This window comes from Littorina saxatilis, unplaced genomic scaffold (assembly GCF_037325665.1).
Source record: "Littorina saxatilis isolate snail1 unplaced genomic scaffold, US_GU_Lsax_2.0 scaffold_2568, whole genome shotgun sequence".
In the NCBI taxonomy this organism is placed as follows: domain Eukaryota; kingdom Metazoa; phylum Mollusca; class Gastropoda; order Littorinimorpha; family Littorinidae; genus Littorina; species Littorina saxatilis.
The window spans coordinates 1-15,024 of record NW_027125804.1 but is presented as its reverse complement, the minus strand read 5'-3'; the positions used below and the strand labels follow the sequence as shown (position 1 = coordinate 15,024).

The 15,024-nt window shown below is 43.0% G+C and overlaps 1 protein-coding gene across 1 annotated transcript; it reads left to right on the top strand.

Annotated features, from left to right (window-relative positions):
- Positions 1 to 12,829, top strand: LOC138954270 (choline transporter-like protein 2; the record flags this gene model as incomplete). Its single annotated transcript, XM_070326152.1, is given in 7 exon segments — positions 1 to 83; positions 2,906 to 3,004; positions 4,912 to 4,975; positions 6,930 to 7,065; positions 8,816 to 8,899; positions 9,616 to 9,728; positions 12,698 to 12,829. Coding segments are annotated over 7 exon segments (711 nt in total), but the record flags the coding sequence as incomplete, so codon positions are not given.
- Positions 12,830 to 15,024: the final 2,195 nt, after the last annotated feature.

Sequence of the window (15,024 nt, the reverse complement as noted above, 5' to 3'; positions counted from 1 at the left end):
ACAAGCCATACCTGTTTTTCTTTGACCTGTTGCGATGTGCGGAGATGGGTCCCAGTGTTGTCCTTGGGTGTCCGACTCCTCAGGTAGGTGTTTTGGTGTCCATATAGTACAGTGGAACCTCTCTTTTATTACCTCCAAAAATCTGAAAAAACAAGGTCTTAAAAAGGAGGGAGTCTTAAAATGGGGGTAATTTTACAGAGGTTATGAACAGAGAATCTGAGAAAACAAGGTCTTAAAAAGGAGGGAGTCTTAAAATGGGGGTAATTTTACAGAGGTTATGAACAGAAAGTCTGAGAAAACAAGGTCTTAACAAGTCGCGTAAGGCGAAAATACAATATTTAGTCAAGTAGCTGTCGAACTCACAGAATGAAACTGAACGCAATGCAACGCAGCAAGACCGTATACTCGTTGTCCACCGCTCACGGCATAGGCAGTGAAATTGACAAGAAGAGCGGGGTAGTGGTTACGCTATGCTGCATAGCACGCTTTTCTGTACCTCTCTTCGTTTTAACTTTCTGAGCGTGTTTTTAATCCAAACATATCATATCTATATGTTTTTGGAATCAGGAACCGACAAGGAATAAGATGAAACTGTTTTTAAATTGATTTGGAAAATTTAATTTTGATAATAATTTTTATATATTTAATTTTCAGAGCTTGTTTTTAATCCAAATATAACATATTTATATGTTTTTGGAATCAGCAAATGATGGAGAATAAGATAAACGTAAATTTGAATCGTTTTATAAATTTTTATTTTTTTTTACAATTTTCAGATTTTTAATGACCAAAGTCATTAATTAATTTTTAAGCCACCAAGCTGAAATGCAATACCGAACCCCGGGCTTCGTCGAAGATTACTTGACCAAAATTTCAACCAATTTGGTTGAAAAATGAGGGCGTGACAGTGCCGCCTCAACTTTCACGAAAAGCCGGATATGACGTCATCAAAGACATTTATCAAAAAAATGAAAAAAACGTTCGGGGATTTCATACCCAGGAACTCTCATGTCAAATTTCATAAAAATCGGTCCAGTAGTTTAGTCTGAATCGCTCTACACACACACACACACACACACACACGCACAGACAGACACACATACACCACGACCCTCGTTTCGATTCCCCCTCGATGTTAAAATATTTAGTCAAAACTTGACTAAATATAAAAAGGAGGGAGTCTTAAAATGGGGGTAATTTTACAGAGGTTATGAACAGAGAATCTGAGAAAACAAGGTCTTAAAAAGGAGGGAGTCTTAAATTCGATGACTTAATAAGGGGGTTCCACTGTAACAAGGGGCGAAGAATAATGCTCCGAGTATTGCATTGAACAGTTCAAGGTCACTGTGAATGATGGATTTAGCATGACCGTTTAGTTAACAGTGGACGGGCGCTGTGGCGTGGTGGTAAGACGTCGGCCTCCAAAGGGTTCGAATCCCGGCCGCGGCCGCCTGGTGGGTTAAGTGTGGAGATTTTTCCGATCTCCCAGGTCAACTTATGTGCAGACCTGCTAGTGGCTTATCCCCCTTCGTGTGTACACGCAAGCACAAGACCAAGTGCGCACGAAAAAATCCTGTAATCCATGTCAGAGTTCGGTGGGTTATAGAAACACGAAAATACCCAGCATGCTTCCTCCGAAAGCGGCGTATGGCTGCCTAAATGGCGGGGTAAAAACGGTCATACACGTAAAATTCCACTCGTGCAAAAACACGAGTGTACGTGGGAGTTTCAGCCCACGAACGCAGAAGAAGAAGAAGTTAACAGTGGAACACCTTTTTAACCTCCTTCAGAAATCAGGCCTCAAAAGGGAGGCAAAAATGTAGGTTTAAATTTACAGAAGCTATGAACAAATAATGTGAAAAAGGAGAGTCTAAAAAAGGAGGAAGTCTAAAATTTGGGGTCTTAACCCTTACACTGGTGCAATTCTGTAACACATGTTACATAGCCACTGGTGAATTAACAGAGAGAAAAATAAAGAAAAACGGTCATAGGTTTTCGCATCCATGGGAGGTAATCGGAACCGACCAAACAGACTGAGCCAGTAGCGCGGCATATGTCGTAACAACCAGGTGACAGTATAGTAAAGTAGCGCGACATAAGTCGCGACAACCAGCCTAAGGGTTAAACGGTGCATGGGTTCCAGTGTACTATGTGAGAATGTCAAGGTCACACACAGTAAATGATGGAGGGTTTGATAGTGAGCTTGACCTTTTGGCTTACTGTAGTACATGTCATTACATGTACAGTGATGGTGGGAATGATTAATATGGTCAGTCACTGTTACTTATTGAGTGCTGAAAGTCCACAAAATGGGGCACTCGCCTTTGGCTAGTACTTCTCATAATTTACTAGCCAGAGAGCAGATTTTACTCACCAAACCAACCATTTGTTTCAGCAACCTTACTCGCATTTGGCGAGTAGATTAACATTTCTACTCGCCATTGTTCCTACTCGCCATGGCGAGTAAAATACTTGCCACTGTCAGGCTTGCCTGGCAGTAAATATGACCATTTGGGTCTCTATGGTAACAGTTGGTGAAAGGTATAAATTCTTTGGGGGTAATTAGGAGGACAGGAATCCGTTCAAACCAAAGTTAGAAGAAGAGTTACTTGAAGCACAAACTATGCTTCGTGTTGAAGGCAAGGGAAGCAATCTGTCTGTAATGAGATGATATGGGTGTTGTTGGGTTATGTCCCTTCAATGTGTGCTTTGTGTTTTTTCTGGGTCTATAATTATTATGATAGATGTGCTGCTCTGGTAAAATAACTTTGTGTGTCTGCATCAGTGTCTGTCAATGCGTGTGTGTGTGTGCATGTGTGTCAATCTGTGTGTGGGTGCTTGTGAGTCTGTCTGTCTGTCTGTAAAGATTCTTTTTTATTAACCTGATCTCCTCTGTGTGTCACAGGTGTGTGTGTCAGCATGTCCCACGGAGAACTTTTTCTACAAGGACGTTTCCGCAACCAAGGAGCAACTCATCTGTAAAAGCAGCGTGAACAAATCATTGGTAATTTCATTTTTATTTTTTCGGTTTTTTTTTTCATATTCATTTCTTTATTGTCCCATCGCTGGGAAATTCGGGTCGGTTCCTCCCAGTAGAAAGCTAGCAGCAACAGAGCGGCGCTACCCAGGTGTCTGCGTGTTTAGGTGTAATCAGCCACCTGCACTGATGGCACAATGACTCAGTGGTCAGTTTTACGTGTCACTGTGGTTACACGGGGGTTGAACAGGGATATCGTTTCCGTGTCTGTACCGGCCCGGATTTAAAGCGGGTGACCCGCAGAACACAAGTCCTGTGCTCTATCAACTGAGCTACTGGGCCCCTACTTTATTTAGTTATCGTTAGATTTGACTGCGATATCCAGATTTATCAGTGCCAATGTCGAGAAAGCTGAAATTATATCAGATCGAGGCGTGAGCCGAGATCTGATATGATTCAGCCTTTCGAGAGTTGACCAAGTTGACCAATGACAACAGCTATTTTTGTCATGTGATCAGTAAAAATGCGATAAACCTAGTTATCAGACACACAGTAAAGCAGAAACAAGTCAACACTGTGGTTTGGTATCAAAAATACTAATTACTTTCGATGTGCTTAGATTTAGCCCTGAAATTATTCATGTTCATGTACTAAGATTATAGTAGGCAGGGTTTCATTTACTAGTGCGCCTTGCGCATAACATCTCAAAATGTCCCATTGGAATTGCCTTCAGTGCGTCAAAGGGCGCACTGAGATTACGTACCACTGCGCCACCCAATGCACACATTTCACGGGAGTACAATGTTCGGAATGAACAAGGCAAAAACGCGCGCCAAGCCGAGCAACTTGCGAGTTTGTAAAATGCAATGTGATTTGCTTTTAAAATGTAATTCATTAGTATTTAACCAATTCTGCGAACTATCTGTGCTTGCGCGATTACCTCTGTGAAAACTGTCAACAGAAGCGAGATTGATCGAAACACAGACAAACATCATACGGCACTAATTTAGTAAATAGCACTATTTTGCATCTTTTGACAAAAGCATTTTTGGACCGCCTAGCCTGCTTTGTGTGTTTTCCCTTTGACTAAGTAATGTCCCATCAGAATTTGGTTGAGGGGGACAAATGTCCCATTGTCTTTTTCCTGCAGGCTAAACCCTGAGTAGGAAAGAAGCACACAATCAACATGTGATCTGACAATATCATTAGTGTGATGATGCATGGTACTACAGTATAATTATGGTTGTCTGGAGAGCGCCAATGGCCTGGTACCTCCGTCTTCAGCTCTCCTGGTTTTCTCATTATCCCAGTTTCCTTCTGGTAGACGATTTGCCGACCAAGGCTGACGGGCATCGTGTCCTTCCTCGTAGCTAGAGCTTTTTTGGCGGCCCTATATCGCCATGAACAGCCTGTCATTGGACATGTAAGGCATTTTGTAGACGTAGTGGAGCCACCCTCTACCCCACCCCGTCCTGGTAGGAACATCGCCAGTTGGTTCGGGACTGCTTATTTACTAAAGCTAGCTTATGCGCAGCTAACCCCTATATCTAAGGGCCGTTGACTATCCACCACCTGTGACCCGCCGGGTTGGGGATGGTCGCCCGGCTACTGAATTGGAGGTAATAATAATAATAATAAAACATTCTTTTATAGCGCTGTTCACCGCCAAATGGCAGTCTCGTGGCGCTTTACATTGGACATATAAAAAGTTTCTTTGTAAGAAATAAAATACAAGCATTAATAACTTACATTTCATAGACAACGACCACTTATATAAGATACTCTAGAAAAATGGTAGTCGGGTCCCATGCAGCCAATGAACATATCAACGCAGTAGAATGTAAAACCCATTTCTGTGCATCATCATATTATCACTCTTCTTACTAAAGTTCTGCACAGGTATAAAAATTAATTCTGTAAAATTCCCTCTTCAGAAAACCATGGAGCAGTTGGTGAAAGCGGAAAAATGTGCTGCCTACTACGTGACTTCCAAATCAGGTAAACATAGATGTGTGAAGTGTTTAAAGTTAACTCCACTTCAAGCTTGCCAGCTATTGTGATGTTAACAAGTCATGTTTGTCGCTTTCAAATCCATAGCAAAGGAAAGTGCCTTTTCTCTGTAAACCTTCACAGTGTTTTCCTGTACATGTATGTTATTGGCACTCCACTTATTTTTGCACATAAATATTGTGCCGCTTGGCAATCCATAATGTTCGTGTTTTTAGCCATTGACAGGTCGACTACTTTGACCATTGGTGGCGTCATGATTATAAAGACCACATACCTGATATTTTGTGTGTCACCTTCTACAAGGAGTTGCAAATAATGTGTGCCAAGTTTCATAGCTCCAGCAAACCTCCCTCATATATAGCACTGTCTCGAAACTAACGTGATAGTCAGACAGAGTTGCGCCCCTGGAACGGCAGGTAGTTCCGGTTTGTGTTTGCAAAATGGAACCCCATGACAATCCGCCCTTCAACTTCTTTACCCGCGTAGTTTGAACAGCAGACACAGTAACGTTTCCCTCCACCACTAATCTTCTTCTCTCGTTCAGCCATTTTGGACGTAAACAAAACAACCGGAATTACCCGCCGACAGCGCCGCGGGCTAAGGCAAGGACGGACAACTTATCACTTTCGTTTTGAGACAATGCTGAAGGCGACACATTTTTGAAACAACCCTCATAGTAAAATGTCCCTTTAATGCATGCCCAGGAGGAGCTGATGTGGAATAAGGCAGAGTTTTTTTGGTTTTTTTTAAACAAATTTGTGATACAGTACAGTGGCAAAAAATCTGTCAAAATCAGGCAAAAAGGAGGAGTCTTCAAATGGGGGTAAACCTTTATCAGGCATGGGAATTGTCCACCAAAAGGCAAATTTGCGCCCAATTTTTTTTTTGTTCCGCCGAAAAAGTGTCCGCCGAAAAAAAAAATTGGGGAGGCAAAAATGGTTCTAAAAACTGAGTTTAATGGCAAACTTGGAGCTCAGATGACACCAAATTGCACCATTTGGGTTCTTTGAAGAGAAAAAAATTGGGGGGGGGGGGGGCATGCCCTCGAACCCCCCTAGTAAGGCTAGGCGCTTCTCGCCTTCAACTTTGCTATTACTGTAGTTAAATATTTTCAGCTTTTTTGCAAATCCCATTCCTGGTTATGAATAGAAAGTCTAAGAAAACAGGGGCTTAGAGGGGAGGAAGTCTTAAACTAGGGGGGGGGGGGGGGGGGAGGGTCAGTCTTAAAGGGGGATTCCACTGTACAGTGGGTAACCTCTCTTTTAAGATGTTGATTTTTGTATGATTTTTTTGTTCATAACCTTTGTAAATTTATCCCCATTTTACGACTCCCTACTTGATTATAGGCCTGAAGTTTTCAGATTGTTTGAGGTCCTAAACTGGGGGTTCCACTGTTTCTAAATACAATGTTGGCTGTTTTCTGTATTTTGCTAATTGCATTTCTGCGGTGTTCCACTGTATCAAAATATGAATCACGATGTTGGCTGTTTTCTGTATTTTGCTTAAAGGCATATGTACGCGCTCCCGTGTTTACAAAGTGTAGTTTGCCCATAATCGATGTCAAACGCACCATAAGACCATGTAATGACGATATGTCGCCATGCGTGGACCATATACATGCATTACAGCTTGTTTTAGAGTCTCAAAAACTTTGGATGTAAACAAAGACGCGGAGTTATTTCCCTTGCGTCAACGCTACCTCTGTTGGCAAATCTATAAATAGGACGATCCAGATCAAAATGAAAATTAACATATCTCAACATTGAAGGGGTCCTAGACCACAATATTTTGCAGGGAACTTAATTTAGCATGTCTCCAGCTGTTGGTAAAGCAATTAGCTAGTAAAGTCATCGAGTACATATGGCTTTAAGTGATCAGCCGATGCATTCCTGCAGTGTTCCACTGTATCAAAATATGATGTCGGTTTTCTGTTTGTTGCCAGTGATCAACCGATGTATCCCTGCGGTGTTCAACAAGATCACAAAGATGGACGAAGCCATCAAGACGGCCAGTGATATGAGCATGACGAATGTGTTCGGTCACAACATCACCGGCAGTAACCTGGCCAACGGCACAGAGTATGTCTGTTTCTTTGTCTGTCTTGCCTGTGTGTTTATTAGTTGTCTGTCTGTCTGTATGATGTCTGTTTACTTGTCTGCCTGTCTGTTCTTTAAGTTTAACCTGGCAAACGGCACAGAGTATGTCTGTTTGTTTGTCTGTCTGCCTGTGTGTTTAGTTGTCTGTCTGTATGATGTCTGTTTACTTGGCTGTCTACCTGTTCTTTAAGTTTAACCTGGCAAACGGCACAGAGTATGTCAGTTTGTTTGTCTGTCTGCCTGTGTGTTTAGTTGTCTGTCTCAGTGTCTGGCTATCTGTCTGCCTGTCTGTTTATGCACTTGTTTGTCTGCATGTATGTTTGTTTGTCTGTCTGCCTATCTGACCGTTTGACCGGCATGGTTGGCCTAGTGGTAAGGCGTCCGCCCCGTGATCGGGAGGTCGTGGGTTCGAACCCCGGCCGGGTCATACCTAAGACTTTAAAATTGGCAGTCTAGTGGCTGCTCCGCCTGGCGTCTGGCATTATGGGGTTAGTGCTAGGACTGGTTGGTCCGGTGTCAGAATAATGTGACTGGGTGAGACATGAAGCCTGTGCTGCGACTTCTGTCTTGTGTGTGGCGCACGTTATATGTCAAAGCAGCACCTGCCCTGATATGGCCCTTCGTGGTCGGCTGGGCGTTAAGCAAACAAACAAACAAAAATCTGACTGTTTAGTTTTCGTTCTGTCCGTCTGCATGTCTGTTTCGTTGTTTCTCTGCCTGTCTGTTTATTTGTCTGTCTGACTGTGTCATTTTTGTTCCGTCTGTCTGCCTGTCTGTTTAGTTGCCTGTCTGTTTAGTTGTTTGGCTGTCGATTCATTCTTGCAAAGGGGTGTTGCAGGTAGCTCTGTTTCCTCCTTGGGGATGAAGCTACCAGGGGAAGGGATTGTGTTCGAGGTGCGTGTAGAGGGGTAGCCCTCCCGGTGCTCCCCCTTGGACCTCCCTAGTCTAGGACCCTGGGTCTTCGCGAGGTGGCCATTGTGGCGTAATCCCTCCGGACTAGCATAACGTTTCCCTATCCCAAGACCGACCGTGCGTGGTCTATGACCACATCCTCTACGAGGTGACCCTATCAACTAGGCAGCGCAAGCCCCTAGGCGAAACACGGCGGATCTAGAGGAGAGAACCTCGATAAAAAATTTGAGCTGCCATGAAGACGGAGCATGTTGGCTGAGGACAGCGGGCAGACCTTCTGTGCCGACACCCATCCACAGGAGAAAACCAGGCATGCACGCATCAAACCCAACATGGCCATACAAACGGAAAAAACCGGATTCTTGCAATGCAACTGGTTGCCATCTCAATGTTGGACCAGTATAGAAGACAGTTGATTTATGTTTGATGATTGTATCTTTTAAATGTATACTTCAAAAACAACATAAGGAGAACATCAGTTTTTGCCTTGGTTTCTTTTGTAAATACATAACTAAAAAGAAACATTGTTTGTGTGGAAACATGATGTTCCTGCACCTTTGATAACCACACCTGCAATTACCACAAGGCGTTACATTTTGTGTTGAAGTATAAAAGGGAAGGAGTTATTTACTTCCCATGCCATGGTGGTACTTGCTTACTTAGGCCCTTAGTGCCCCCAGCGGAGCATAGGCCATTGACGATGCCATGGTGGTAAATGGGATCATTTCTTTCCAAAGCGACTACCTGGTCGTTCCCTTTTGGCGGTCGTTAAAGACAGGTTTGTGGCGGTGAATGTGATTATTGTTTGTGCTTTTGACAGATACCTGGCTCACTTCTACAAGCTGAAGGGCTACGCTGAGCTGGTGTTCAAAGACCTGTGCGATTCCTGGCCCCACATCATCGTGTGAGTTCACTATTGCTCAGACCTGGGAACCCATACGATTTTGCCATATTTTGTACGCATGATTGTCTAGAATTTGCTGAGTTCGGTCAGTTGAATTAAATTTGAGAACAATTCCTAGACTATTTATCTTCACAATCTTCCCAAGCGCATCCTGAAGCCGATCGAGTATTTTGACGCAAAGTCATGATCACAGTTGTTGTCAGTTAACACTGAAAGAAGCATTTGTTTTAAATGTATTGGTAAACTAAATTAATGGTACGAAGGACGCGTGTGAAGCATGTTTGAATCATGGATGTTCAAATGATGTGTGGAGTACGCTCCCATTTTCTGAAAATACACCCAGTTTGTTTGACAATACTCCAGGTCCAAAAACAGGGATTCTTAGGTCTGGTTCTTGATGAGTATAAAACCGTTTGTTCATACCTTTAAAACCTTTAAAAAAAAATTACTATTAAACAAAAAAGAAAAAAATCTGGTATTAGAAAAAGTTATTTAGTATAAAAAAAATTAAACTTATTTTACTTGTGCTGCGTCTGCTGCTGCTGCTGCTGCTGCTGCTGCTGATGATGATGATGATGATGATGATGATGATGATGATGATGATGATGATGATGATGATGGTGACGACGATGATGATGATGATGATGATGATGATGATGATGATGATGATGATGATGATGATGATGATAATCAAAATGACCATTACTATGTTACAGAGGACTGCTGATAGCGATGGTGGTGTCGTTGCTGTGGATTGTGTTGTTGCGGTTCCTGGTGGGTGTCATGGTGTGGTTGACGCTCATTCTCTTCGCTGGACTTTTTGTCTTCAGTGAGTTTATCTCAGCCTCTCTGTATTCTGTATGTGTCACTCTCTCTCTCTCTCTCTCTCTCTCTCTCTCTCTCTCTCTCTCTCTCTCTCTCTCTCTCTCTCTCTCTCTCTCTCTCTCTCTCTCTCTCTCTCTCTCTCTCATTTTACATTTAGTCAAGTTTTGACTAAATGTTTTAACATAGAGGGGGAATCGAGACGAGGGTCGTGGTGTGTGTGTGTGTGTGTGTGTCTGTCTGTCTCTCTGTCTGTCTGTGCTTGTGTGTGTGTGTGGAGCGATTCAGATTAATGTACTGGACCGATCTTTATGAAATTTTACGTGAGAGGAGGCTTAAAAATTAATTAATGACTTTGGTCATTAAAAATCGGAAAATTGTAATTAAAATTATTTTTTTATAAAATGATCCAAAATTACGTTCATCTTATTCTTCGTCATTTTTTTTATTCCAAAAACATATAAATATGCAGACCTGTTTACACTACACATTGAGCGTAGTAAACTACGATTTTGGTCCCCAAACTACGCAACTACGCATGCTTGTCTTATACTACGCAAACGTTTCGTTTCGACTACACATTTTGACATTTTGAATACGCAAAAACGCGAGCGAGTTCCGATCCATAATTTGTACTAACCGGTTGTGTACTGCGTGCAAAACATGCCCGGCGCCCGCGAGAGTAGCGTAGTCAGTTGGTCTTGCTGCTGTTATTACAACTATCGCGGGCGTTTCAGCACATACTTTTCTGAACGCGGTCACTTCGTAGCTCATTCTTTCTGGAGGGAAAAAAATGGCTACAGCGACGAACACGGATTCAGAAGACTTTGGCGATCAACCGCCACGGAGCAAAAAAAAGAAGCTTGGTCAAACTCCCAGCAAGGCTTTTCTGCCAAAGTACTATGAGGAGCATCCATGCCTAGTTTCGTGGAGAAAAGGGAAGCATTTTGCCCACTGCACTGTGTGCCACATGGCTTTTTCAGAGAAGCACAGTGGGCTTTACGACCGTGTAACCGCCACAAGAAAAGCACTTCTCATGAGGAATTCGAGAAATCCCGACCAAAGCAGAGGAAAAATTGGACTGTTTTGTGAAGAAACCCGTGCCAGGGAAAGAAGACCAAGACAAGCTCACTTTTGAGAGATCGGTAACCAGAGCAGAGGCAATGACCTGCCATATTATTATTATTGCCGACGCAAACCTGTTCTGTTTATATGCAAATTTGCCTTCATGTTGATACACATACTCCCAGTCCCTACTTTTTGTGACTTGATGTTCTCAGATTGTCACAGGTCTTGAATAGGGGGTCCCACTGTATATGAACTGCATACCCCTCAACATAGCTTTTTTTTAACAAATGCATGGGTGAAACTTTTCCGCCTTAGGGCGGAAATCCGCCAAATGAAATTGGTCAAATAAAGAATTCCTTATTTTGAAAATCTGTTAAAAAAAAAAAAATTTTTTTTTTTCGCCGGCGATCCGATCTGTATTTTCTCTAACACAGTGACCGGACATCGCTGAATCTTTGTTTCCCTGAGCGCGCGAATTATCGGACTACAGCTTGGCATTTGTTATCATTGTTTACTGTGCAAATTTGTGTGTTTGAGATACCAGGAAAGGCCTACTTTTACCCTTAAAAAGCCTGATTTTTCGTTTTCTTCCGGAAGCCCCTGGGCCCCCTAAGAGGACGTTGCCCCTGCACCCCACCAGGGCGTGGGCGGCCCCTGGACCCCGGCCTCATTTTCCTTATTTTTAATTCTGATCAGTTTCACCCATGCAAATGTTCCAAACTAGTTAATAATTTTTTTCTTAACAAATAAACTTAATGCTTGGCTTGTATTTTTGTGGGGGCTTTGTTTGTATTTGTATGAGGAGTATTGTTCACATTGTAATAGTTTTGTTTGGAGTGTTGAGTGTTTGTTTTAGTACGGTATAAGTAACTGTTCTTTTTTGCGGTTTGGGTTGATCGAATTGAAATACTACACATTCACCTGCCAAACTACACATTTGCCTTATTTTCACACCCAAAACTACACATGGTACATTTCAGGGGTAGGCAGGTCTGAAATATGTTATATTTGGATGAAAAACAAGCTCTGAAAATTTAAAATATAAAAATTATGATTAAAATAAAATTTCCAAAATCAATTTAAAAACAATTTCATCTTATTCCTTGTCGGTTCCTGATTCCAAAACATATAGATATGATATGTTTGGATTAAAAACACGCTCAGAAAGTTAAAACGAAGAGAGGTACAGAAAAGCGTGCTATGCAGCACAGCACAACCACTACCACGCTAAACAGGCTCGTTAATTTCACTGCCTTTTGCACGAGCGGCGGACTACGGTCATTGTGAAAAAATGCAGTGCGTTCAGTTTTATTCTGTGAGTTCCACAGCTTGACTTAATGTAGTAATTTCGCCTTACACGACTTGTTTCCAGCTCTCATTGGCAGATCTCTGTGTGTTAGTATAAATGCAGACACTAGTTTGGTTGTTCAAACATTTTATTGAAAATGATTCACATGACAAAACCAAGATAGAGAGAACAAGGCAAAAGGAGGAGGGACGAAAGAAAAATTTTCCATTAATCACTGATCTTTTTTGTGAAAGAGAACGATCTAGGTGCATGTTTCTCTTTTAACTCATTGTCTCCCAGGTACGGATATATCCGTACCCACTCATATGGCTCTAAAAGACTGACCAGGTACGGATATATCCGCTCAGACTGTTAGTTTCAGTGGCTTCCTGTAACGTCCATCTAACGCCTGCATTCCAGCGTGTTGATACACAGTTACTACAATTGTGAGTGACCTGCTGCAGCACAACTGGTCTCAGCTAAAAAAAAACTAGGTCAACATAGCTGGGGTATAAAGTGTTAAAGTGTGTTTGATGAATGTAGGTAAAGGATATTATATTTGTCACATCTTGGTGCTATTAACAGTAAGATAACTCATGACAATGTTTCACGCTGTACAGGTGGGTACTACAGCTACAGTCGCTACTACGAGCTCAAGTCCAGCAACATCACCGGGGAATTTGGACTGGCGCAGGCCTTCGTCTTAAACTTCGAGTACTACCTCACTCTCAAACAGACCTGGCTGGCCTTTGGTGAGTCTGTGTTTTGTCCACATGAAATGTACTACGTCAAATTTGGCATAAGCTTGGCTGTCTTCTCAACTTCCTCATACCATGCACAATATGAGTGCATATAAGCACATACTTCAGAATTAACGAAGCACATTCCAAAGAGGTAGGTACATGCATGTACACACAAACACACATATCAACACACACACACACACACACACACACACACACACTCAAACACACAGTCAAACACACACACACTCACACTCATACACACACACACTCACTCAAACACACACTCAAATACACACTCAAACACACACACACACACTCTCACACACACACACGCACACACACACACACACACACACACACATGCGCGTAAACTTTATTTGTTTTAGGCTACACTCAACTGTTGTTTCTGCTGATTTTTCTGATTCGAGCCTGCAGGATTTGTATTGTACACAGTATATTAACAAAATTGTTACAGTGTGTGATTGATACTACAGTGTGTGATTGGTACTGTGTGTGGTATGTTACAGGGTGTGATATGTCAGTGTGTGTGGTATGTTACAGGGTGTGATATGTCAGTGTGTGTGGTAGTACCACTCTTCCAAAAAAGGTTAAGGATCGGTTGAAAAAACGGATCTAATTATAAAAAATTGCCAACAAATTAAACATCGACATAATAATTAAAAGATTAATGTGTTTGAATTAACAAATGAACAATGAGTCTTGACCTAGAATTTTGTTTGGCAGGCAGAGTTATTTCCCTTTGTGGGACTTCTCAAAAGCTTCTGCATTTTGGAAGAAAAAGGGTGTTTTTTATAGCCCCATGAAATTTGCGGAACGCATGCCAGGGCAAAAGGTTGTGATGCACGTGCTACAACAGGGTCCTGGCTATGAACATCGCTCACCAGCTTGTGTTTAAAGGTTGACACGCTGACACAATTATGCACAGTAGCAACATGCCCCCACGAAGAAAACTGAGCGATTTGGATAGAGGAATTAGGGCAATAGGATGGCTACAAGACGGTGTTGCTGCCAGGCAAGTAGCCCAGAGGCTTGCAGTGGCTCCCTCTGTCATCATCAGACTAAAACAGAGATTCCACGCAACTGGAAGAGTGCAGGAGCGACAACGTTCTGGTCAGCCCAGAGTCACCACACAAAGAGAGGATCGCTTCATTCAGAGGCAGCATGGCCATGCAACAAAGAATGGCTACGGCAAACAACATTAGGCAACACCTACAAGCTACCACCAACACTGTTGTTAGTGGTCAGACGATCCGAAACCGCTTACACAACTTTGGCTTGCGTGCAAGGCGTCCAGTTCGAGGAACAACCCTGACTGCTAATCGCCGAGCCTGGTGCACTCAACATGTGAGGTGGCAACGACAGCAGTAGGCTCAGGTGTTGTTTACAGATGAGTCCCGCTTTTGCTTGGAACCTGCTGATGGTCGCATCCGAGTGTGGAGGCGTCGCGGAGAGCGCTTCGCAGAAGGCGCTGTTCTGAAACGACAGCGTTTTGGCGGAGGCTCTGTGATGGTCTGGGGAGGGATCAGCACACGTCTAAGGACACCTCTGTTCCATGTAGTGGGCAACTTGACCGGTCTCTGCTACTAGAATGAGATCCTGCAACCTCTGGTCGTTCCAGCCCTCCAAGCGATCGGCCCTCGTGCGATTCTTCAGGATGACAACGCACCTCCCCATCGCTCTGCAGCTGTAAACACCTTCATCCAACAGGCCAGGGTCAACAGGAAGCTGTGGCCAGCCAACAGCCCGGACCTGAACCCCATAGAGCACATGTGGGACGAGCTTTGTCGTCGGTTACAGCAACATCGCTCTCCTCCTGCCAATCTGGGTCAACTGCTGCAACTGGCTCCAGCAGGAGTGGAATAGAGTTCCCAGGGCATTCATATGCAACCTGATCCACTCCATGCGCCAACGATGTGTTGAATGCCTGGCACACAACGGAGGGCACACGCGTTATTGACACTGATTTACATTGTTGTGAATTCCATTTTCGAGGGTTGTCACGTTTGACACACTCTAGCTAAATTGTCGCTGCCGCGTTCGATCTTTGCTTTGTTTGTTATTACTCCTTGGTTGTTCAATTATATAATTTTTTTAAATGAAAGAATTCGGTCTTGTCTGTTTTGTGTGGCGTGCTTGTAAAACAGTGATCCTTAACTTTTTTTGAAGAGTGTATGTTACAG